The 27,414-nt window shown below is 43.2% G+C and overlaps 1 protein-coding gene across 3 annotated transcripts in view; it reads right to left on the bottom strand.

Annotated features, from left to right (window-relative positions):
• The window catches only part of ZPBP2 (zona pellucida binding protein 2), a 161,843-nt gene that overhangs the window by 129,842 nt on the left and 4,587 nt on the right, over positions 1–27,414 (bottom strand). For 2 of the 3 annotated variants that reach the window (XM_077252370.1, XM_077252367.1), the window contains exons 3-4: positions 17,755–17,880; positions 7,608–7,769 (exon numbers count right to left, since the gene is read on the bottom strand). In XM_077252370.1, the coding sequence (XP_077108485.1) occupies positions 7,608–7,769; positions 17,755–17,880 (288 nt within the window). Of the gene's footprint in view, positions 1–7,607; positions 7,770–17,754; positions 17,901–27,414 lie in introns of all 3 variants that reach the window. The other variant, XM_077252368.1, reaches the window with a different exon arrangement.

Genomic DNA, 27,414 nt, shown 5'->3' with positions numbered 1-27,414 from the left:
CTAAGATCTTTTCCACAACGTACTCCAACTCACCCTCAACCAACACCGGAGCAGGAGGCTCAACGGAAGGCACAGCCGGTACCTCATACCTGCGCAACAATGACCGATGAAAAACATTATGAATCGAAAAGGATGCAGGGAGGTCCAAACGGAAGGACACAGGGTTAAGAATCTCCAATATCTTGTACGGGCCGATGAACCGAGGCTTAAATTTAGGAGAAGAAACCCTCATAGGGACAAAACGAGAAGACAACCACACCAAGTCCCCAACACAAAGCCGAGGACCAACACGACGACGGCGGTTGGCAAAAAGCTGAGTCTTCTCCTGGGACAACTTCAAATTGTCCACCACCTGCCCCCAAATCTGATGCAACCTCTCCACCACAGCATCCACTCCAGGACAATCCGAAGATTCCACTTGACCGGAGGAAAATCGAGGATGAAACCCCGAATTACAGAAAAACGGGGACACCAAGGTGGCAGAGCTGGCCCGATTATTGAGAGCGAACTCCGCCAAAGGCAAAAAAGCAACCCAATCATCCTGATCCGCAGACACAAAACACCTCAAATATGTCTCCAAGGTCTGATTAGTCCGCTCGGTCTGGCCATTAGTCTGAGGATGGAAAGCAGACGAAAAAGACAAATCTATGCCCATCCTAGCACAGAATGCCCGCCAAAATCTAGACACGAATTGGGTCCCTCTGTCAGAAACGATATTCTCCGGAATACCATGCAAACGAACAACATTTTGAAAAAACAGAGGAACCAACTCGGAAGAAGAAGGCAACTTAGGCAAGGGAACCAGATGGACCATCTTAGAGAAACGGTCACACACCACCCAGATGACAGACATCTTCTGAGAAACAGGCAGATCCGAAATAAAATCCATCGAGATGTGCGTCCAAGGCCTCTTCGGGATAGGCAAGGGTAACAACAATCCACTAGCCCGAGAGCAACAAGGCTTGGCCCGAGCACAAACGTCACAAGACTGCACAAAGCCTCGCACATCTCGTGACAGGGAAGGCCACCAGAAGGACCTTGCCACCAAATCCCTGGTACCAAAGATTCCAGGATGACCTGCCAACGCAGAAGAATGAACCTCAGAGATGACTCTACTGGTCCAATCATCAGGAACAAACAGTCTACCAGGTGGGCAACGATCAGGTCTATCCGCCTGAAACTCCTGCAAGGCCCGCCGCAGGTCTGGAGAAACGGCAGACAATATCACTCCATCTTTAAGGATACCTGTGGGCTCAGAATTACCAGGGGAGTCAGGCTCAAAACTCCTAGAAAGGGCATCCGCCTTAACATTCTTAGAACCCGGTAGGTAAGACACCACAAAATTAAACCGAGAGAAAAACAGCGACCAGCGCGCCTGTCTAGGATTCAGGCGCCTGGCAGACTCAAGGTAAATTAAATTTTTGTGGTCAGTCAATACCACCACCTGATGTCTGGCCCCCTCAAGCCAGTGACGCCACTCCTCAAAAGCCCACTTCATGGCCAAAAGCTCCCGATTCCCAACATCATAATTCCGCTCGGCGGGCGAAAATTTACGGGAAAAAAAAGCACAAGGTCTCATCACGGAGCAGTCGGAACTTCTCTGCGACAACACCGCCCCAGCTCCGATTTCAGAAGCGTCGACCTCAACCTGAAAAGGAAGAGCAACATCAGGCTGACGCAACACTGGGGCGGAAGAAAAGCGGCGCTTGAGCTCCCGAAAGGCCTCCACAGCATCAGGGGACCAATCAGCAACATCAGCACCCTTCTTAGTCAAATCAGTCAATGGTTTTACAACATCAGAAAAACCAGCAATAAATCGACGATAAAAGTTAGCAAAGCCCAAAAATTTCTGAAGACTCTTAAGAGAAGAGGGTTGCGTCCAATCACCAATAGCCTGAACCTTGACAGGATCCATCTCGATGGAAGAGGGGGAAAAAATGTATCCCAAGAAGGAAATCTTCTGAACCCCAAAAACACACTTAGAACCCTTCACACACAAGGAATTAGACCGCAAAACCTGAAAAACCCTCCTGACCTGCTGGACATGAGAGTCCCAGTCATCCGAAAAAATCAGAATATCATCCAGATACACAATCATAAATTTATCCAAATAATCGCGGAAAATGTCATGCATAAAGGACTGGAAGACTGAAGGGGCATTTGAAAGACCAAAAGGCATCACCAAATACTCAAAATGGCCCTCGGGCGTATTAAATGCGGTTTTCCACTCATCCCCCTGCTTGATTCGCACCAAATTATACGCCCCACGGAGATCAATCTTAGAGAACCACTTGGCCCCCTTTATACGAGCAAACAAATCAGTAAGCAGTGGTAACGGATATTGATATTTAACCGTGATTTTATTCAAAAGTCGATAATCAATACAAGGCCTCAAAGAGCCGTCTTTCTTAGACACAAAGAAAAAAACGGCTCCTAAGGGAGATGACGAAGGACGAATATGTCCCTTTTCCAAGGACTCCTTTATATATTCACGCATAGCAGCGTGTTCAGGCACAGACAGATTAAATAAACGCCCCTTAGGGTATTTACTACCCGGAATCAAGTCTATGGCACAATCGCACTCCCGGTGCGGAGGTAGTGAACCAACCTTGGGTTCTTCAAAAACGTCACGAAAGTCAGACAAGAATTCAGGAATCTCAGAGGGAATAGATGATGAAATGGAAACCAAAGGTACGTCCCCATGAGTTCCTTTACATCCCCAGCTTAACACAGACATAGCTCTCCAGTCGAGGACTGGGTTATGAGATTGCAGCCATGGCAATCCCAGCACCAAAACATCATGTAGATTATACAACACCAGAAAGCGAATAACCTCCTGGTGATCCGGATTAACACGCATAGTCACTTGTGTCCAGTATTGTGGTTTATTACTAGCCAATGGGATGGAGTCAATCCCTTTCAGAGGTATCGGAGCCTCCAATGGCTCCAAATCATACCCATAGCGTTTGGCAAAGGACCAATCCATAAGACTCAAAGCAGCGCCAGAGTCGACATAGGCGTCCGCGGTAATAGATGACAAAGAACAAATCAGGGTCACAGATAGAATAAACTTAGACTGTAAAGTGCTAATTGAAACAGACTTGTCAGGCTTCTTAGTACGCTTAAAGCATGCTGATATAACATGAGTTGAATCACCACAATAGAAGCACAACCCATTTTTTCGTCTAAAATTCTGCCGCTCGCTTCTGGACAGAATTCTATCACATTGCATATTTTCTGGCGTTTTCTCAGTAGACACCGCCAAATGGTGCACAGGTTTGCGCTCCCGCAGACGCCTATCGATCTGAATAGCCATCGTCATGGACTCATTCAGACTTGCAGGCACAGGGAACCCCACCATAACATCCTTAATGGCATCAGAGAGACCTTCTCTGAAAATCGCCGCCAGGGCGCACTCATTCCACTGAGTAAGCACAGACCATTTGCGGAATTTTTGGCAGTATATTTCAGCTTCATCTTGCCCCTGAGACAAGGACATCAAGGCCTTTTCCGCCTGAAGCTCTAAATGAGGTTCCTCATAAAGCAACCCCAAGGCCAGAAAAAACGCATCCACATTGAGCAACGCAGGATCCCCTGGTGCCAATGCAAAAGCCCAGTCTTGAGGGTCGCCCCGGAGCAAGGAAATTACAATCCTGACCTGCTGTGCAGGGTCTCCGGCAGAGCGAGACTTCAGGGACAAAAACAATTTGCAATTATTTTTAAAATTTTGAAAGTGAGATCTATTCCCCGAGAAGAACTCAGGCAAAGGAATTCTAGGCTCAGACATAGGTGCATGAACAACAAAATCTTGCAAATTTTGTACTTTTGTGGCGAGATTATTCAAACCTGTAGCTACACTCTGAAGATCCATTTGAAACAGGTGAACACAGAGCCATTCAAGGATTAGAAGGAGAGAAAGAGAGGAAGGCTGCAGTATAGGCAGACTAGCAAGAGATTCAATTAAGAGCACACTCAGAACTAGAGGGAAAAAAAAAAAAAAAAAATTGTAGCAGACTTCTTTTTTCTCTCCTTTCTCAGCCAGTAATTTAACCCTTTTTGGGCCGGTCAAACTGTCATGATTCTCAATGGCGAGAGAACATAGCCCAGCATATATAAGAACTAGCTCTTGGAAGATGGAAACTATACTGACCATGAACTAAACCTGCCGCACAACTAGAAGTGGCCGGGTAGCATGCCTACGTTTTTTTATCCCTAGATGCCCAGCGCCAGCCGGAGAACTACCTAATCCTAGCAGAGGAAAAGACAGTCCTGGCTCACCTCTAGAGAAATTTTCCCAAAAGGCAGATAGAGGCCCCCACATATATTGGCGGTGATTTTAGATGAAAAGACAAACGTAGTATGAAAATAGGTTTTAGCAAAATCGAGGTCCGCTTACTAGATAGCAGGAAGACAGAAAGGGCACTTTCATGGTCAGCAGAAAACCCTATCAAAACACCATCCAGAAATTACTTTAAGACTCTAGCATTAACTCATAACACCAGAGTGGCAATTTCCGATCACAAGAGCTTTCCAGACACAGTAACGAAACAGCAGCTGTGAACAGGAACAAAATGCAAAAACACACAAGGACAAAAGTCCAACTTAGCTGGGGGTTGTCTAGTAGCAGGAACAAGCACAGAAGGCTTCTGATTACATTGTTGACCGGCATGAAACTGACAGAGGAGCAAGGTTATATAGCGACTCCCACATCCTGATAGGAGCAGGTGAACAGAGGGGATGATGCACACAAGTTCAATTCCACAAGTGGCCACCGGGGGAGCCCAGAATCCAATTTCACAACAGATATATCTATAGATAGATATATCTATAGCTACATAGATATACTAAACATCGGGCTTGGTATTATCTATCGATCTATTTATCTTCTATCTATTATCTATCTATCGTATCTATTATCTATCTATCGTATCTATCTATTATCTATCATCTATCTATCGTATCTATCTATCTATCGTATCTATCATCTATCGATATATCTATCTAGCTATCTATATATTCATAAAAAAGGAACAGCACAACAATCTTTCAACTTATCTCTGGGTGCAAGTCCTCCAGGCAACCTGTTCACTGGTTATCTTGAATACATAAAGTTCAAAAAAGAAGGCAGCACTCCATTATCCAAAAAACTGTGCAGAGTTTAATCAGACCCACATGTCTGGTACAACGTTTCGGCTCAAATGACTCAGGCTCAGGGCGGTGTTATACACGTTGTATCCTATTGCAACAGAATGCGGGCATCAACAGATGATGATATCACCAAGATGGTGGTTTCAAAAAACTGCCCGCAATGTAATAAGTATGAAACCATTAAGATGGCGCTGTTAATGTGTATACGCATGCGCCAGTTCCTTGTGATACGCTTGAATAATAGAGGGAAGTAGATATGCCACCATAAAGATGGCGGAACATAGCGCTTATGCGCATGCGCTCGAATACTGTTACTAGGATTGGTCTGCAACCCGGCATAGCTATATGACGCGCCAGACATGCGCAGTAGATCAATAGGAACGCCGAACAAAATGTTGTTCTCCATTAAGCAGCAGGTTAATTCAGTGGTAAGAGCAAGTGAATTATGATTATAGTATGCAGTTTGGATTAATATATTCATATTGTGAACACTTATTGCACATAAGCACGTATGCACTTTATATGAACCACTATCAGATGATATATGTAATATTGTACTATATTGTATTAAGCACCAATGGCATCAATTAAGGATAATGTTAAAAAGGTATATATATGCACAAAGATGTTGTACCCACTGCTTGAGAAAGGCTCATTTGAGCCGAAACGTCGTACCAGACATGTGGGTCTGATTAAACGCTGCACAGTTTTTTGGACAATGGAGTGCTGCCTTCTTTTTTGAACTTTATCTAGCTATCTATAGATATATCTATCGATAGATATATTTATAGATAGATAATAGATACGACAGATAGATACCATAGATCTATTTATCTATCTATCTATCTATCTATCTATCTATCTATCTATCTATCTATCTATCTACCTATCTATCTATCTATCATCTATCTATCATCTATCTGTTATCTATCATCTATCTGTCTGTGTGTGTGTGTGTAAACATTATTCTTCAATGGAGTATGTAAATGAAGAGGATGGACAAGAAATGACATCACCATTCTTTTTTTATATATATATCTTTATTGAGCTTACAAAAACACACAAATCCGCATGGAAAAACGCATGGAAAAACGCATCAAAAAAGCAGGTGACCTGCCAGTGACCTCAGGTGCAGATTTTACCTGCGTCAAATGCTAAGCAAATCCTGATGCAATCCTGACAGTGTTAACATACCCTTATTGCTCTTATTTTCTCACTGATATCACTCAAAGTCAGTAAAAAAAAAAAAGAGAGAGAGAAAATGACAGTGACATAAAAATGAAGCCCCATTCATGATAAAACAGAGGCAAAAATTACTTAATATGTGAATGAGAAAAAAAATGTATAGGTATTTAAATCACATGTTAAAAAAAACACGAAAATATGCCGGTCAGAAATGGGATTAAATGACTCATTCTTGAACTGATTAAATGGGATGTCCCTCAAAGTACATTTTAGATCTATAAATAATAATACATTCCACAATTGTATGCGTTAAAAAAGGGTTCCATTGCTGAGACAATCTAATAAATGTGTCCCCGCAATGTACTGTCTAGGTATAACCACAGCTCATGGACAGGGAAGGAAGCATAAGAGACTATACAGGCAACAGTAGTCAGAGATATATAGGAACTCCAGCTGCCATTTAGTTTATAAGTCACTGACTTGATTTATAATCAGCTCATAGAGATGGAGACATGGCAGAAACACTTGCTCCTGTGATAAAACAGGCAGGGAAATGTGTTACCGCAAAGCAAGAAGCAGCTATGGGCACCTGCTGAGTCATCTGTATTCTCACTTCTCATGTGTGGCTTATGTTTCCTCCCCTGGTAGGAGCTGTGGTGTGTGCCCACCATGACCTGGAGCAGCTCTGCATTGTTGGACACGGCTATTGCACAGTACATAGCAGGAGCACATTTATAAGATTGTTTCAGCACAGGAACATTTTTTTTTTTAACATTTCAAACTGTTGAACTTTTTATTATTTCAAGATCTATTAATTAAAATTAACTTTATTTGTGGGACAACGCCTTTAAGAATGTTTTTTTTCTACAATAATCTTCAGTGTAAACAGGTGACGATCTCCCGATAAAAGAGCAAAACTCTTGGTCGTTAGTGCCACTACAGTAATAGGGGCAGTCATACCATTGTTGGAACCTGTGCATCCAAATAGGGGCTCAAGTGTTAAAGGGTACCACTTACGGTACATCTCCAAAGACACACAAATGGGTGCATTATGATGAACTATTGGACGGCAAAGGGTCCATATATGGTTCTTGCACAGGGACCCTTGTGGTGAACTTTGTTTTAAATGTTTCCTTTTATACATGAGAACTAGAAACTAACATAATTCCAGAGGGACTGAGCTGCCATTACCAGCTACACTTTTTGCCAAGTACTGATAGATGATGTGACCAAGAAAGTTTCCTTCTATAGCATAATCAAGTTTTCATTCTTACCAAGAACAACAAATTCATAGGTCATAAATGTCTCCTTTTCCTTTGTAAAATCGCTGTTGACGCTCTTATAACTCAGTGTGCAGCTGTAGGAGCCAGACATGGATATGGTAAAAGTCTTCAGCATGAGCTTTCCTGTTTGGGTTAGATTCATGTTACTGTGCCCTGAAACAAAAACAGGAAATGAGTTGTCGCTGACAGCTGGAATATACTGATGCATAATATGTAGAGGAGGCTATGCAAACAGTTCCAGTAAAGGCGCAATCTGCAATATGTCTTGACTAGTCAGCCATGAAAGGTCACTTTATGCTTGTGGAGTCAAAAGCTGCAAGTTATACTAGCTGACAGCTGTGAAGTGGCATCTCAGATGAATCCCACAGAGACCAACAACTTGGGTAGCGAAGTAACCTACTTATGAAGGTCCTTTCATGTCTGAAGGTGTTAACCACAATTTACTAGCAGGAATCGGCCCTGCTGGTCTAGAGGCTTATTTCTGCTAGTGTGCAAAACAACTAATAGATTACATATTGGTGTCTATTTGACAAAACGAAGACCTGTGGAATGAATATGGCATAAAATATTTTGACTTTCTGGTATTTATTGGCTAAGGTAACGTCATTAGAGGTTGTATTCCGCACTTTAAATGGTGCTCAGGAATATTAGATGGGGCTGGAGTTTCCACACATATAATCCCATTAGGGTACTAGGTATATGGAGGACATTTCAATAGTTTGTCAGATTTCGGTTCACTCTGAGGAACACGTGGCATGTGCTTGCAGTTTATTGTCAAGCGTGAAGCTTGCCGTTTGTGTTAATTTACGTGCCAGAGCGTACAGCTTTCCTCTAATGAAACTCCCTAAAGGTATAGTAAGGATTATGATAGGCTTGCTGTGAGATCAAGCAGGAAATACTATTTGTAGGATGCCCATTGTTTGCTTGGTGCCCAGGGCTCGCACATGTCCAATATCCACAACAGATTGTGATTACCGTATATACACGTGTATAAGCTGAGTTTTTCAGCACATTATTTTGTGCTGAAAACGCCCCCCCCCCCCCCCCCCCGCTTATACATGAGTCACTTTACCAGAAAGATGGCGAGGGAGGGGGAGCGGCGGAGCAGCGCGTCACAGAGGCAGGAGACGGCGGCTGCAGCTAAAGCTTGTGCCCACTGCTAAAGAGAAATGAATATTCACTGGGCTGGCAGTTCTCTTGTAGCACGCAGTTACAGCCGCAGGCTTCCAGCACGCATCCTACTTACGGTACCTTCCCTGCGCGCCCTCGCTGCATCTCGTTCCGGCTGGCGCCAGCAGCTCTTCCGGCTGAATGATCATGTGTCCCCCGCTCATTAAATTAATGAATATTCACATCTCTCCACTCCCATAGGCGTGGAGTGAATATTCATAATGAGCAGGGACAGGTGATCGCACGGCCGGAAGAGCTGCTGGTGCTGGAACAAGGTGCAGCGAGGGCACGCATGGAAGGTAAGTAGGATGTCTTTTTTTTTTTTATAGGAACCATGCATACAGGGATAGGAGATAAGGAGCCATGAATACAGGGACGGGGAGCCATGCACACAAGGACGGGTATAAGGAGCCATGCACCAAGGGAAAGAGGAGCCATGCATACAAGGACAGGGATGGGGAGTCATTTATACCAGGATAGGGATGATGGAACAATGTATACCCGGCTTATACTCAAGTCAATACGTTTTCCCAGTTTTTCACGGCAAATTTAGGTGCCTTGGCTTATACTCGAATATATACGATATCTACATGGGGCCATAGCATCTAACCATGTTCAGGTCAGATCTAGGATGCAGACCTTGTCCTACACTATAATCTCACCTACCTAATACAAATGTATAATCTTTTAAGTACATTATACCTTTCACTTGGCATAAACATGTAATATTTTCACCTGATGTAAATGCTGCTGCTCTTCTGAAATTGCCATAGTTTTTTTTTTGTTCCAATGCCTGTCCGTTCCTGAGATATTCCTATTTGTGCTGTATATGTAAATCTAGTGTGACAAAGTCACTGGCAAAGTGCTGGAGGGGAGATATGTTTAACTGAGACTATTAGCTTCAGGGTTTGTGCACACGTTGCGGATTTTGCTGCGGATCCGCAGCGTTTCCGCAGCTGCGGGTCTGCAGCAGTTTCCCATGAGTTTACAGTTCAATGTAAACCTATGGGAAACTGAAAACGCTGTGCACATGCTGCGGAAAAAAACGCGCGGGAACGCAGCAGTTTACAATCCGCAGCATGTCACTTCTTTGTGCGGAATCGCGGCAATTCTGCACGCATAGGAATGCATTGATCCCCTTACTTCCCGCATGGGGCTATGCCCACCATGCGGGAAGTAAGCGGATCATGTGCGGATGGTACCCGGGGTGGAGGAGAGGAGACTCTCCTCCAGGCCCTGGGAACCATATTTGTGTAAAAAAAAAAAGAATTAAAATAAAAAATAATGCTATACTCACCTTCTGATGGCCCCTGAAGTTGTCCCGCCTCTCAGCGCTGCACGTGGCCCTCCGGTCGCAGGTTTGCTATGCGAGTAAGAACTGCGATGACGTCGCGGTCACATGACCGTGACGTCACGAAGGTCCTTCTCGCATAGCATCTTTGGAACCGGATCACAGCGTGCAGCACCGAGGAGATCGGGATGTCGGAGGGTGAGTATAATCATTTTTTTACTATTTTTAACATTAGGTCTTTTTTACTATTGATGCTGCATATGCATACTACATGGCTGTGTTATACACTACGTGGCCTGTGTTATACACTACGTGGCCTGTGTTATATACTGCGTGCGTGGGCTGTTATATACTACGTGGCTGTGTTATATGCTATGTGGGCTGTTATACACTCCGTGGGCTGTGCTATATACTACGTGGCTGTGCTATATACTCCGTGGGCTGTTATAAACTACGTGGCCGTGCTATATACTACGTGGCCGGCCGCGAACAATCAGTGACAGGCGCAGTCCGGGATTTGAACCACGCTTCGCTAATTGGTCGCGGCCGGCCGAATCCTGTGTATTCAATGTATTATTCTAAAATCTTCATAAATAAACTACATACATATTCTAGAATACCCGATGCGTTAGAATCGGGCTACCATCTAGTATATAATAAACCAGTGAAGATCTTAAAGAGACAGTGTTCCCCTGTCTACCTCCGTGTACATCTGAGTGTGCTGAGCTACCACACTAGTTTTGCTATCCAAAGGGAATGATCTTCATAAAGACTCTCATAGAGAAGGGTTTAGGACCACTCTGCGTTGGCTAACAGGACTACATTTATATAAAGGGAAGAGAACAGGCACAAGAAATAATGTCACTTTCAGGAGAATGGCTACATTTACCCCAAGTAAAAAAAAAAACAAAAAAAAACACAGATTTTTGGCATCTGGCAAATCCTCTTTAAATCTATTTACATAAGGTATATATCGAAAAATCCTGAGAAAAATTACCAGACCATCAGTACATTGGACTGGTATGATTGATGATCAAAACAGAATTTACACATTTGATGCAAATCTCTGGAAACCACCTATAGCCTGGCCACATTCTCCAATAAATATATTTCTAAAGACATTGTAATAAGCATTTCCAGCAAGGCAATGTCTGGCAGTCTGCCCTGGCAAAAAAATATCTGCAACCTCAAAGAAATTGTTTGTGCTAAGTCCCTATGTCTCTATTGTTTGTGCTAAGTCCCTGTGCTATGTAACCCTTTTCTAATATTTCATGTATATCATGATTGAGATGGTCTTCTTTCAAAATGTTCTACATGTACACCATGAGATCTTGGTTCAATTTACAGCTATGCTGCCGTATTTATAAGCCAGTGTTAGGGTATGTGCACACGCTGCAGGTTTTGCTGCGGGTCCGTAGCGGATTGGCCGCTGCGGACTGGCAGCGGTTTTCCCTGAGTTTACAGTACCATGTAAACCTATGGAAAACAAAATTTCCAGTGCACATGCTGTGGAAAAAAAACAGGCAGAAACGCTGCGTTGTTTATTTTGCAGCATGTCAATTCTTTGTGCGGATTCCGGAGCGGTTTACACCTGCTCCATAATAGGAATCCGCAGGTGTAAAACAGTAGGTGGAATCCGCACAAAAATCGAGGTAAATCCGCGGTAATTCCACAGGAAATTCGCAGTGCGATTTACCTGCGGATTTACCAAAATCAGTCCGGAAAAATCCGCAGAGTAATCCGCAGCGTGTGCACATACCCTTAGTGCCAGCAATGACACTGGCTGTTTAAACCCCAAGATGCTTTGTTCAATAGTGACTGCGGCATCTAGGTGATGAAGAAGAGAGTTCTTTCTTTCACCCCACTAGCTCTGCAGCAACCTGATTGTGGTGTGCTGAAGGTTGCCGTGGCAACCCTCTGGGTCTGACAACTGCAGTGGGCTATTTAGATTAAAGGGTTATTTCCATCTCCAAGGTCCTATCTCAATATGTAGTAGGTGTAGTAATAATAATAATTATAATAACAATAATAGCAAATACCTCCAATTAGAAATGTAGTACGGTATATTTCTTCTCACTCGCTATGTCAATTACCCCATGTAAGTAACATAGCGAATCAGGAGAACTATACTACATTTCTAACTGAAAGTATTTGCTAATATTATTACACCTGCTACATATTGGGATATGTTCTTGGAGATGAGAATGCCCCTTTAAGGCAGGTTGTGTGTCAGTTTTAGGCTACTTTCACACTAGCGTCGGGAACAACCCGTCGCTGTGCGTCGGGCCGAGGTTCCCGACGCTAGCGTGGTCTCCGCCGCACAACGGGGGCAGCGGATGCATTTTTCCCACGCATCCGCTGCCCCATTGTGAGGTGCGGGGAAGTGCGGGGAGGTGGGGGCGGAGTTCCGGCCGCGCATGCGCGGTCGGAAAAAGCGGACCGTCGGGAGCAAAAAACGTTACATGTAACGTTTTTTTCTCCCGACGGTCCGCTAACACACGCCCAAGCGTCGCAAAACGGACGCGACGTTTTGCAATGCGTCGCTAATGCGTCGCTAATGTTAGTCTATGACGAAAAAACGTATCCAGCAAGAACTTTTGCTGGATGCGTATTTTCGGCAAAACGACGCATTTGCGACGTATTGCAGTTAACGCTAGTGTGAAACTAGCCTTAGACTAGGGTTAGACAGTGACATGTGTCGTTCGACTCTCAAATTAGTGTCTCATTGCAACATCTAATAATTTCCTATGGTGTTGCATTCATTGTGACATACGACCTCCTGCATAACACAGAGTAGCAAATGTTTCCAACTGTATTGGATTATCTGTTACTGGTCGCAAATTGCATGCGCCATAGACTGTAATGCAACTTTCATGTGACTGATTTATCTTCAATTTTGCCTTTTTTTACAGCAAATTTGCAGCTCTAAAATAGCTGTGTAACAGTAAGTAGCAAATGTTTCTGGTCTGAGAATGTCTGTCGCATGACACACGTCGTCATGCAGCCCCACCCTAAAACTGACAGGTCAAATATGCTTGCCACCTATACTACCAGATATAAGCCTATTAAAAGTTCAAGTTCCATAGCAGGACTAAGTAAAAAAATTGTGTTTTTTTTTTTTAATTATAAAAGCAAACAAAAAAAATCACTAAAATATCAGGAGGCCCCAGACCCGAGCCTGCGACACCCAATGAACCCAGACCGCACCGGACCGCCCCTGGGTGAGCAAAGTTCAACCTCTTTTTCTCATCTTTCAGGTTACATCGGGGAATTATCTACAGCATTACATAATGATGTAGATAAGCCCATGATGGCGGTGGCCGCAGTTTATAGGCACAAAATTAGGTGACAGATTCCCTTTAACTGCCGCAGGTAAATTTCGATTCCATCCGTGGCTGTTAGGGGCGCATGACAGCTGATCAGATAAGCTGCCTTGTGCCAGAAAAGGTGAGACTCAGGGCCGGAGCCCGCACCAAAGAGGGGGAGGCGCTCTATGACGGATATTTCCATCATTGGGCATTGAATGGTTAAAAAGTGATCAAAAGATGTTATGCACCCCAAACTGGTACCAATAAAAACTCCAAATCATCCTGCAAAAAAACAAGCCCCTACTCAGGTCTGTCAATGCAAAAATTAAAATGTTATAACTCTCAGAATATGGTGACACAAAAACATTTTTTTTTTAACTAAAGGATTTTTATTGTGTCAAAGCAGTAAAACATAAGAAAAGAAAAAGAAACTTTAGCATCACCGTAATCACATTGGCCCGTAGAATAAAGATGTCATGAATATGCACAATTAATGGCGCAAAGATAAAATATTTAAAATAAATTTAATGCCAGAATTGCAATTTTTAGTACATCTCATCTTCAGAAAAGTAGAAGATAAAAAAACTCTTACATATCCAAAAATAGACAAGCCCTTAACAATGCCGCATTGGGTCTGCAATCTATTCTATTCAATTTAGCATTCCAAAAGTCAAATAGTGATCTTTCCCCTCTGAACCCTGCCCTGTGCCCAAAACACGATTTTCTGACTACAGAGTCAGTCTTTTCTGGAGAACTGCTGCATTTGGGGGAAATTGTGGAATGCTCATACTACTCGTTGTGATAATGAGAAAAGCAAATATTTTAGTGGGAAATATATATATATTTTATATTCACATTTCAGTGATAACATTTTCTGTGAAACAAAACATTTAAAAATGCTCACTATACAGTTGTGCTCAAAGGTTTACATACCCAGGCAGGATTTTTGCTTTCTTGACCTTTTTTTCAGAGAATATGAATAACACCAAAAATGTTTATCCACTCATGGTTAGTGGTTGGGTGACGCCATTCATTGTCAAACTACTGTGCTTTTTTAAATCATAATGACAACTCAAAACATCCAAATAACCCTGATCAAAAGTTCACAAACTCCATTTCTTCATACCATGTATTGCCCCCTCTAACATCAATGACAGCTTGAAGTCTTTTGTGTTAGTTGTGGATAAGGTTCTTTATTTTCTCAGATGGTAAAGCTGCCCACTCAAAGCTTGACTTGGCCTTGTGTTTTGGATTGTTGTCATGTTGGAACGTCCAAGTATGTCCCATGCACAGCTTCCAGGCTGATGATTGAAAATTTCCCTCCAGTATTTGCTGATAACGTACTGCATTCATCTTTCCTTTAACTTTAACCAAATTTCCTTGCCTTTGTAGCTCACACATCCCCAAAACATCAGCGATCCACCTCCATGCTTTACAGTAGGAATGGTGTTCCTTTCATCATAGGCCTTGTTGACCTATCTCCAAATGTAATGTTTATGGTTGTGGCCAAAAAGTTAAATTTTGGTCTCATCACTCCAAATTAACTTGTTCCAGAAGTTTTGAGGCTTGTCTCTGTGCTGTTTTGCGTATTGTAGGTGAGATACTTTGTGGCATTTGCACAGTAATCTCTTTCTTCTGGCAACCCGACCAAGCAGCACATTTTTCTTCAAGTGCTTCCTTATTGTGCATCTTGAAACAGCCACACCACTAGTTTTCAGAGAGTCCTGATGTTATTTGTGGGTTTTTCTTTGCATCTCGAACAATTTTTCTGGCAGTTGTAAATTACATTTTTGTTGATCTACCTGACCGTGGTTTTGTTTTTACAGAGCCCCTGATATTTCATTTGTTAATCACAGTTTGAATGCTGCTGACTGGCATTATCAATTCCTTGGATATCTTTTTGTATCTCTTTCCTGTTTTATACAGTTCAACTACCTTTTCCCGTAGATCCGTTGACAATTCTTTTGCTTTCCCCATGACTCACAATCCAGAAATGTGAGTGGCTGGATGAAGGATGCAAGAGTCTGTCTGGATCACAGAAACTCACTCAGTTTTTATGCACACACACTGATTACAAGCAAACAGGTCACAGGTGAGGATTTTACCTTTAGTAGCCATTCAAACCCATTTGTGTCAACTTCTCTGCATGTTATCAGGCCAAAATCACCAGGGTATGTGAACTTTTGATCAAGGTCATTTGGATGTTTTGGGTTGTCATTATGATTTAAAAAGAGAAACACAGTAGTTTGACAATAAATTGTTTCACCCAAGCACTAAACATGAGTGGAGAAAAAGTTTTGGTGTAATATATTATTCATATTCTCTGAAAGAAAGGCCAAGAAAGCACAAATTCTGCTGAGGTATGTAAATTTTTTAGCACAACTGTACCTTTAGATCCATTCTTTGAGGTACTGGTATTTAGTTCTCAAAATTGGTTTGCTTTTGGGGGGTTCTGCTCTTTAGGCACCATAAGGCTATGTTCCCATGATAAACTTTTGGTGCTTTTTGATGTTGCAGATTTTCTGTGCCTATTATTTATATTCTTACTTGCGTTTTTTAACATACTTTTTATCATGTTTTTGACTCTGGTTTGTGTTTCATGTTTTAAAAAAATCGGCTTTGTTTTTTGATAATTGCTGGTGTTTGACTTTGACAAAACTTTGATATACGTACGTGCGGTTTTTGATGTGTTTCCGCTGCGGATTATATGTGTTTTTTACCTGCAGAATTTCCACACCTAATGTGAGTCTATGGGGAAATTCCATACAGAAAACGCAGCGTACCCAAAAGAGAAACTGACGTATTGCTAATTTGAAACTAGCACACAGGACAGTTTACATTGCGTTAAAAAGAACCTTACAGGGAATGAGAATTTTATAAATCCAATCCACTTTGCAGGAACTATAAAGCGATGCGTTTTGCGTCATCAGTGTTTTCACGTATGGAAAAATAAATTACGAAACTCCAATCCTTTGCCGTTTTAAACACAGGCAGCACATGGATAAAACACGGATGCCATCTCTGTGCTGTACGTGCTTTTCAAGGACCCATACATGTATTCGCACTTTTCATCCGCGCTGTGATTTTTGAACGGACATACGGTCCATAAAAAAAAAAAAATATGGACATGTGAACAATTTCATCAGATATAATCAATTGTATTGAAGAAATGCACTGATAACAAACGTACGTGTAACAGACATCTGAATGATGCCTTAAACATAGTACATTTTCTACACAAAAAAAGCAGAGTAAAAAATGCAGTAATGTGTGATTATGGCCTTAAACATAAGAAAATTGTCTACACTTAGTAATCATAATGACTTGAAAAATAATATTATGGTAACTTGCCATTCTCAAGAAACCCGAGGAGCAATTGCAGGTTTTCCACCATTTTACCCCACAGAATATTTATTTTCTTAAGTATGGTAAATTAAAGGGAACCTGTCACCCCCAAAATCGAAGATGAGCTAAGCCCACCGGCATCAGGGGCTTATCTACAGCATTTTGTAATGCTGTAGATAAGCCCCCGATGTATCCTGAAAGATGAGAAAAAGGTTAGATTATACTCACCTGGGGGGGCGGTCCCGCTGCGGTGGGCGTCGCGGTCCGGTCCGGGGCCTCCCATCTTCTTACGATGACGTCCTCTTCTTCTCTTCACGCTGCGGCTCCGGCGCAGGCATACTTGGTCTGTTCCGGTTCGGGTCCGATGGGCGTCGTGGGTCCGGGTCAGGCGCCTCCCATCTTTATGCGATGACGTCCTCTTCCTTGCTTCTGTCGAGGCTCCTGCACAGGCATACTGATTTGCCCTATTGAGGGCAGCGTAAAGTACTGCAGTGTGCAGGCACCCGGCCTCTCTGACCTTTCCTGGCGCCTGCGCACTGCAGTACTTTGCTCTGCCCTCAACAGGGCAGACAAATACGCCTGCGCCGGAGCTGCAGCGTGAAGACAAGAGGACGTCATCGTAAGATGGGAGGCCCCGGACCGGACCGCAGCGGGACAGCCCCTGGGTGAGTATAATCTAACCTCTTTTTCTCATCTTTCAGGAAACATCGGGGGCTTATCTACAGCATTACAGAATGCTGTAGATAAGCCCCTGATGCCGGTGGGCTTAGCTCATCTTCGATTTTGGGGGTGACAGGTTCCCTTTAAATATCAACATTCAAAACTACATCTTGTCTCACAAAGAAAAACCAACAACTTTCATAAAGCTATATTGGTGGAAAAATAAACAAGTTATGGCTCATGAAAGCCTAAGACAAAAGACTAAAATGAGAAAACTAAGAATGATTGCAATGGGAGGCCATTAAAGATGTTAATTTAATAAAGTGGTAGATTTAACATGTTCATGTATATATTATGTACTCACTTTTAAGGCTCATTCCATTAGGTCCTATCCACATGAAAACTGGATCAATGGTCTCTTTTTCTGCAGTATCTAGATCCATACATGCAAGAAATGGGCTGTCTTTCAGCATCTTTACGTATACCATTACTGTAAGGCAATACAAATAACTACACAGTTTAGATTTATCTTTTTTTTTCAGCTATTTTTTACATTTAAATAAGACCTGTCACTTGCACACAAAAAAATGAATTAAACAACTTGTAAAAATTCCTGAGCTCCCCTGACTCTGATGCTCTTTTATGTTTTGCGCTGCACTGCTTTATTGCAGAAATATTCACATTTGTGTCTATTTGGAGGGCAGTATGTGAAATCTCTTCTTCCAGTTCAACCAGTCATTTCTTCAGATTTCTCTGGGGGCGGGCGCTTTTACTCCTTATTCGCAGACACTGCCAATTACAGCTCAGCAGCTGATTTAGCTGTCTCAGAGATTGCAGAGCTGTGATTGGCAGTATCTGGGGTGAAAGTTCATGACCCCAGAGAAGACTACAAGCAGAAATTTCACATACTGCTCTCCAAAAGCAACATACGTGAGTCGCTCTACTGTACAATGAAGCAACATAGCTTGAAATGCAACAAATGGCAGATTCATGCTGATGGCCACGTGTCTGGTGAGGAGGCTGAGAGCATGCTTTATAATGTGTTAGGTGCTATTGAACAATTAACCACAGTTGTTTCTTCGTGTCTTGTAGTCTAGCGGTATGGAGGACCTATGTTTATATTACTTAATGGTAGTATTTCTTAAAGGAACTTTTAATGTATGGTTTACTTGAAGAACTGTCAAGTAAAGGGGCTGTCTAGTTAAGGAAATCCATTTTTATATACGCTATTAAACAATTTGGAGTTAATAAAGGAGGTCTCCGGTCAGGACTATCATCTCTTGACCAGACTAGAAAGTGATTACAAAAGAGGACCATACTGAGGGTGCTAGGCTCTGACGTCACTTTATAATCAGTAAGGGTCTGACCTCTTGGACGTTGACGGATCCTGTGAATGAAGGAGCAGATTTATCTCCGTGCCACCTTGGGACTTCCAAACATCAGACAGTGATGACATACACTGACAATAAGTTATCACTTTACAACATGGGAATGCCTCACATATTTTGCAAAGGTATTACATCATTAAAGTTTAGTACAGTACAAAATGACTGCTCAAAAAAGAAACACATGCCATGGCATGGCCAAACAGCTCAGTGCACCTCCCACATATTTGAATTCCAACTATCTCTCCCTTCCTCTGTCAATTAAAGGGGATATCCGGGAGTTAAAAAAAAAAAAGTGCCCAAGTTGCTACGTACCTGCCTGTTGTGCCCGGGGACATTCTCTTCCGGCACAGAGCAGGCACAGACATCTACTGATATCACGTCAATAGAGAGGCAGTTTCTTTTCCTGTTGAAAAGGCAGGACTATTTATGCTGATTGACAGCCGGCTCCTCGCTGCTGGAGATGGGCAAACCTGAACAGTAAAGTTCGGCGTCCTTACCGAAAACCTACTGCTTGGGCCCAGACGCCGAACACGGACTTCACCAGGAAGTCCGTGTTACTGTTCGGCTTCGGCTACCTGAACACCGGATAAACACTGCTTCTGATCGGTGGTGAAATCATCCACACTGGTCAGAGAGCCGAGGTTCCCACGCTGTCAAAAGACAGCATGAGCGTTCAGCTGTGATTGGAGGTATAAAGTTTACCTCCGGTCATTGGTGTCAGCTGATAGAACTACAGCTCCCATCATCCGACACCTGCTGCTGCTAATAACAGAGAGAGCAGGAGCAGCTGATGATAGTATTCATCAGCCGGCTCCTGCGCTGTAAATAAACAATAAAAAAAAAATGGCTTGGGTTCCCCTATATTTCTGATAACCAGCCAGCTGGGGGCTGTAACCGTCAGCTGTCAGTTTCAGCAAGGCTAGTTATGAAGAATAGAGGGGTCCCCACGCTGTTTTTTTAAATTATTTAAATAAATGATTAAAAAACGGCGCAGAGTCCCCCCCATTTTTGACAACTAGCCTTGCTAAAGCAGACAGCTGAGGGCTGGTATTCTCAGGCTGGTAAGGGACCATGGATAATGCCCCCCCAGCCTAAAAATAGTAGCCCGCAGCTGCTCAGAAAAGGCACATTATTAGAAGCGCCAATTCTGGAGCTTTGCCTGGCTCTTCCTACTTGCCCTGTAGCGGTGGCAAGTGGGGTTAATATTTGTGGAGTTGATGTCACCTTTGTACTGTCAGGTGACATCAAGCCAACGGCTTAGTAATGAAGAAGCGTCTATAAGACTCCTATCCATTACTAATCCTATAGTGGTATGGTAAATAAACACACAGCAAGAATAAAGTCCTTTATTAGAAATGAAGCAAAACACACTTTTACTTTTTTATTTAGAAATAACAAACACAGTAATAATCACTTAACGACTATTCCACCGAAGCCCTCGTTCTCCTGTAATAAAACTAACATACCTGTCCGTCGTTCTGTCCCACGCATGTAATCCATGTCTGGGGGAAAAACAGTGTTCATCCTGGACAGTGCCGTGATGCCGTCCAGGCTGAGAACCATTGGTGAATGAACTGAGTGACCGGCGGTGATGTCATCGAGGTTACCTCTGGTCACTGGGGCTGCGGGTCCTGCCGGGCTGAACTGCTGTGACCTCGATGAGATCCCCACTAGCACCGTGAGAGTTTTGGTGAGGTGGAGATAGATGCAAACAAGTAATTGGAAGGTGTGCTGAACTGCTTGTGTGCACTGATTGCCAGTGCTTGGTTAAAATAGTCAATTTCTGCTGAAAGACTCTCTTTAACACATTTAAAAAAAATGAAACTCAAATTTAATTTAAAGGAAAAATAATGTAGATTAAATAACTTCACATAAAATGTAACATTATTTACTGCACGTCTGTCCAGCAGTGGCATCTTACATTTACCCAGTATGAGATCATGGGTTATTTGACAATTATGATTTATTGAGAAAAGATGATTTTCCGTGTGAGCCGAGGTTTCGTCCATTACATGGATCTGTGAGTCAGTGGCTTAGGAAGGGGGGTGTGGGGGGGCAGGCCGCCCCGGGCGGCACAATGCCGGGGGCGGCTCCGACCCAGAGAGGAGGAGGAGGAAGAAAAAAAAAAAAAAAAGGAGACGCGGGCCCTTTAAATCTTCGGGCGGCGCCGACCACCGCCACGACCAGGGCCCCCCCCCCCCCCCCGCGCTGGCATTGGGCCCCCCCTTCTAATACTCACCTCTCCTGGTTCCTGCGGCAGCTGCAGTGTCTTCGGCGCCCTCTGACTCTGCGACATCTCAGGGCAGAGGGTGTGATGACGTCATCACTGCGCGCTCAGCCTCTCTGTCCTGAGCGTTGCAGAGCCGGAGAGACGCTGAGTGCACGGGACCTGCGCTGGGAACGGGAGAGGTGAGGATTTTACTTTTTTTTTTTTTTTTCTTTATGTCTGACTCAGACAGACTGTGGGTAATATGCTGGAGACAGACTGTGGGTAATATGCTGGAGACAGACTGTGGGTAATATGCTGGAGACAGACTGGGGGCAATATGCTGGAGACACACTGTGGGCAATATGCTGGAGACACACTGGGGGCAATATGCTGGAGACACACTGGGGGCAGATTGCTGGAGACACACTGGGGGCAATATGCTGGAGATGCACTGGGGGCAGATTGCTGGAGACGCACTGGGGGCAGATTGCTGGAGACGCACTGGGGGCAGATTGCTGGAGACGCACTGGGGGCAGATTGCTGGAGACGCACTGGGGGCAGATTGCTGGAGGCACTGGGGGCAGATTGCTGGACGCACTGGGGGCAGATTGCTGGACACACTGGGGCAATGCTGGACACACTGGGGGCAATGTTGGACACACTGGGGGCAATGCTGGACACACTGGGGGCAATGCTGGACACTGGGGCAGATTGCTGGACACACTGGGGGCAATGCTGGACACTGGGGCAGATTGCTGGGCACACTGGGGGCAATGCTGGACACTGGGGGCAATGCTGGACACTGGGGCAGATAGCTGGACACACTGGGGCAATGCTGGACACACTGGGGCAATGCTGGACACTGCCCCTGTGCGGCCGCCCTGCTTGTGAATCCCAGCCCCGCACTCTGCATAATGCATAACACACTGCGGGGCTGGGATTACCAAGGTGGGTGGCCGCACAGGCACAGTCTGCAAGCCTGGCTGTGACGTCAGATGGCCAGAGCTCTCTGCGCCTGCACCAAACAGCGATACACAGCGCAGGCACCGGATTTCATGGGTAAACAGTGCTGAGGGGGCGGTGCCCGGCATTGAGTGACGGCAATGAGGGGGGCCCCAAACTCGGAAACAGCCCCGGGCGGCAAAAGCTCTAGCTACACCAGTGCTTTGAGTATGACTATAATTGTTTTTCTCAGTGAAAAAACCTGAATGACAGTATCAGCAGGTGCTGTCCCGAATGCTGGCATGCAGCAAATCAGACATTATCATATTTCAGATCTTCAAACAGTCACATCAAAGCAACAAGCGAAATTTAAGAGAATCTGGTGATTCTGTTTTTGTCTTCACAATTTTTAATATTAATCTTCAAAAACTCAATTTGGTATAAACAATCAGCAATAAATTCCATCCTCTAAATGTAATACTTACTGACACAATGAAAATCTATAGTTCAGTCGACATTAGAGATGTTTTGCCAAAAGTGCTTTTAGAGCAGGAGTGTACATTTTTAGCTCTTGTGAGATGTGGGGGCTCACAGAATTGTGGTTATTGGGAGATTAACAGACACAAGTGTATACTTGTGTGCAGGTCGTATAAGCGAATGGATGAACACATTTATTGCTCACAGTTTCTGGTACTGCAGGGGTAGCTCTCCTCTCTATGTAATTCTTGGATGTTTTCAGTGACAGACTTGGACTCCTCTTTATTAATACCTTTATTAGGTTTTTGAAAATGAGTTTTGTAAATTAGACAATTAAACTTATTATTTAAGGTTATCGATACAGTTGTGTGAAAAAATGTTTGCCCCCTTCCTGATTTCCTATTCTTTTGCATGTTTGTCACACTTAAATGTTTCAGATCATAAAATAAATTGAAATATTAGATAAAAACAACACAAGTAAACACATTACACAATGCTGTAGATAAGCCCCTAATGGCGGTGGTCACAGCTTATATGCGAAAAATGAGGTGACAGGTTCCCTTTAAGCTATTCAGAGGTGGACTTGATGGTGTGCTTTGGATCATTGTCCTGCTGCACAACACAAATCCACTTCAGCCTGAGGTCACAAACAGATGGTCAGACAGACATTCTCCTTCAGGATTTTTTGGTATACAGCAGAATTCATGGTTTAATTTACCACAACAAGTCTTCCAGGTAATGAAGCAGATAAACAGCCCCAGAGCATCGCACTGTTACCACCATATTTTACTGTTGGTATGATGTTCCTTTTCTAAAATGATGCGTTACTTCTACGCCAGCTGTAATGGGACATACAACTTCCAAAAAGTTCAACTTTTGTCTCGTCAGTCCCAGAGTATTCTCCGAAAAGTCTTGGGGATCATCAAGATGCAGGCCATTTTTGCCCAGTCTCTTTCTTCTGAAGAAGTCATGAACACTGACCTTAACTAAGGCATGTGAGGCCTGTAGTTCTTTACGTGTTGTTGTGGGGTCTTTTGTGACCTCTTGGATGAGTTGTCGCTGCGCTCTTTGTGAAATTTTGGTCGGTGACTCCTGGGAAGGTTCACCACTGTTCCATGTTTTCGCCATTTGTGGACAATGGCCCTCACTGTGGTTCGCTGGAGTCCCAAAGCTTGAGAAATGGCTTTATAACCTTTTACAAACTGATAGATCTCAATTACTTTGTTTCTCATTTGTTCCAGAATTTCTCTGGATCGCGGTATGATATATAGCTTTTGAGGATCTTTTGGTCTACTTCACGTTGTCTGGCAGGTTCTATTCAAGTTATTTATTGATTGAGAATAGGGGCGGCAGTAATGAGGCCTGGGTGTGACTAGGGAATTTGAACTCTGCTTTCCAAAGATGTAATAAACCACAGTTAATTTATGTTTTAAGGAAGGGGAGGGAGGGAAATCACTTTTTCATAAAGAGCTCTATAGGTTTGGATTTATTTTTTCCATAATAATAAAGACCTTAATTTAAAAACTGCATTTTGTGTTTGCTTGTGTTATCTTTGTCTAATATTTAAATTTGTTTGGTGATCTGAAACATTTAAGTGTGACAAACATGCAAAATAGGAAATCAGGAAGGGGGCAAGTACTTTTTCACACAACTGTATATGAAAGATATGATTATCTTTCATAGGGAAGGCGCAGACCGTGAGTTCTCCATCTGAGAAAACAATGGTCTGATTATGCTGATCAGAGTAGGATCCATTTTTCTCAGATGTGGAGAATAAAAAAATAAAAGTTTCTCCATCTTCTCCATTCAGCCTGTCCGTGAAAATCAGACCACACTTGATGTTTTCCATTGACCGATAGGCATGAATGTGCATCCGATCTGAGATAAATCATGCATGCTGCAATTTATTCGGACCATATGCACTGCCTCTTTGAATAACATAGGTCTGAGTGCGATCCAATGTTTTGACAGCTTGCAATTGGACTGAAACTACGATCGTCTGCAGTAGCACAAGGAAGTCTATCTTAATAACACATCCTGCTACAAACTCAAATCAGTGAGAAGGTTATATGCATACACTGTGTGTAAGCACACTTCCATAAATCAATACATGAAGTCCACTATTTCTGTACACGTAAAAAAAACATACGGTAGTTATTTACATTTTTTGTTAAAGAAATGAAAAAGCCATCCAACCATGACGAGGTATATTTTAATTTTGAATGATCCCTAACTCTAATGACTCTCCTCTGAATGTGCCCAAATAGACCTCATGTGGACTGTGAAAGACATGGGATCCAGGACTAAGGGCTCGTTCACACATAAGTTTTTTATGTGCGAGGGCTACAGTTTTTCACGGAGATAGTCTATGGGGCGGTTCACATATCAGTGATTTTTGTGGTCTGTGCTATAAACTACGGAAACCTGTCCAATAATTGATCAGCATGTTGGATCAAGCTCGGCAATAAAAGTCCACGAGTCCGTGAAAAAAATCAAACAGCATTTGGATGCCATCCATGTTTTCTGAATTTTTTACTGGCTGATAGCTAGGACATGGTTAAGAAGCTTTGTTTCACATCAATGAAAAATACGGATGTCTGAATGAGGCCTTACTATCAATTAAAACCTTTTTTGTGAAATGGGTGGATCAGAGTGCTGAACCTAGCTGCATATATTACATTTTATAATGGGGTGTCTAAACCCAGGGTACTGTAGCTCAGTTCCATTTAAGCGAATGATGCCAAGCTGCAATACCCATCATTGCTGCATGTGTAGATGTACGTACAGAGTTTCTCTTTATTTGGGTGTCATGGCGGTTTCAGGTGTCATCAATGTATAGTCACGGAAAACCCCTTTAATCTTACGGTAATATAAAATGTAGCTATAAAGTTCAGAAAAAGCTCGGGTGTGACTGAGAAACGGGAACCAGTAACTAAGAAAGGAGATAAAGTGTGAGAATATCAGAAAGTAAAAATGCTGATAAAGTTAGACTGTTGTGGTAAGCTGAAGTCTGATGATATTCTGACACCCATGAATCATCAATTCTGTACAGAAAATAACTGACAAGATCATAGACGGAAATGTCATTCTATAGATAGACGGATACTGCACCCTGGGAGCACCTCCAGGATGATCCAGACACAGGGCTATTCTAAGCAGGATATCAGTGTTCTAACTATTAATGCTGGGTTCATGGATTTCAGCTTTGTAACTGATCGAAAGAAAAAACTGGTCATGGCAGATTCTGCATCACAATGATAGTGGTCAGCGTTCTATCAAATAAATAAAGGCAGCGTTCACATTGTTATATTCATATTTCATGTCCTTTTTTACCTTTTTTTGATTCTTACTTTGATTATTTATTATAGGCCCCATTAGGATACTTTAATTATTATACACATTGTTTGGAGTGATATATAATGTTATACTAGTGTTTGACATTCCATTACTGTCTTTATTGTCAGTAAAGATTGGTGGGGTTAAGAAGATACATCTCGGCTTGAGCAAATCCAGCTATTTAACCGCACCAAGTAAATGTAGATTAAATGCATAACCATCTTATTTCTTTATTGGAGATCACTAGATAGAGTTCTCCAGTTCACAAATTAGAGATCTGTTGTTCTATATACTGATTTGCAATGGAGAGAGGAAACAGGGGGATTTATCAAAATAATGGTTTGCTCACGCTGGAAAGTAGACAGCGTATAACTTGGAAGAGTGCTTACCAAAGTTTGTATACGCCTACAAATGATGCACGTCAGAGCACACTTTGATTCTGTCGGCACCATTATAGTCTATGGCCTCACAGGCGTGTACACCCGAATTTGCGGGGGGGAGGGGGGTTTCAGATGCAAATAGCAAGAACACAATGAAAGCACCCTTAGAATGAGTGTGATAGACAGGGAACAAGGACAGACTCCCCCTGAGACAGTTTAGATAACTGGAGTCCTAGGTTTATTTTGAAAATGTTACCCGCTATCTCTCAGATAACTCTCTTCTCGACCCTCTTCAATCTTGTTTCCGCTCTTTACACTCTACTGAAACTGCCCTCACTAAAGTCTCTAATGACCTACTAACAGCTAAATCTAATGGTCACTACTCCATGCTAATTCTCTTGGATCTCTCCGCAGCACTTGACACTGTGGATCATCAGCTCCTCCTCACTATGCTCGGCTCCATCGGCCTCAAGGACACCGTTCACTCCTGGTTCTCCTCCTATCTCTCTGACCGCTCCTTCACTGTATCTTTTGCTGGTTCCTCCTCCTCTCACCTTCCCCTTACTGTTGTGGTTCCTCAAGGATCAGTCCTAGGCCCCCTCCTCTTCTCTTTGTATACTGCCCCTATTGGACAAACAATCAGTAGATTTGGTTTCCAGTACTATCTCTATGCTGAAGACACCCAATTATACACTTCTTCTCCTGTTATCACGCCAACCTTTTTACAAAACACCAGTGATTGTCTTACCGCTGTCTCTAACATCATGTCCTCCCTCTATCTGAAACTGAACCTGTCAAAAACTGAACTCCTCGTGTTCTCTCCCTCTACTAACCTACCTTTGCCTGACATTGCCATCTCCGTGTGCGGTTCCACCATTACTCCAAAGCAACATGTCCGCTGCCTTGGGGTCATCCTTGATTCCGAGCTTTCATTCACCCCCCACATCCGATCACTGGCTCGCTCTTCTTATCTACATCTCAAAAACATTTCTAGAATTCGCCCTTTTCTTACTTTCGACTCTGCAAAAACTCTTACTGTTTCACTTATTCATTCTCGTCTGGACTATTGTAACTCTCTACTAATCGGCCTCCCTCTTACCCAACTCTCCCCTCTCCAATCTGTACTGAATGCTGCTGCCAGGATCATATTCCTCACCAACTGTTACACCGATGCCTCTACCTTGTGCCAGCCATTACACTGGCTACCCATCCACTCCAGAATCCAGTACAAAACTACTACCCTCATCCACAAAGCACTCCATGGCTCAGCACCACCCTACATCTCCTCTCTG

The sequence above is a fragment of the Ranitomeya variabilis genome, chromosome 4 (genome assembly GCF_051348905.1).
Source record: "Ranitomeya variabilis isolate aRanVar5 chromosome 4, aRanVar5.hap1, whole genome shotgun sequence".
Lineage (NCBI taxonomy): Eukaryota > Metazoa > Chordata > Amphibia > Anura > Dendrobatidae > Ranitomeya > Ranitomeya variabilis.
The sequence above is the reverse complement of the archived record's forward strand: the minus strand, read 5'-3'. Positions and strand labels throughout refer to the sequence as shown.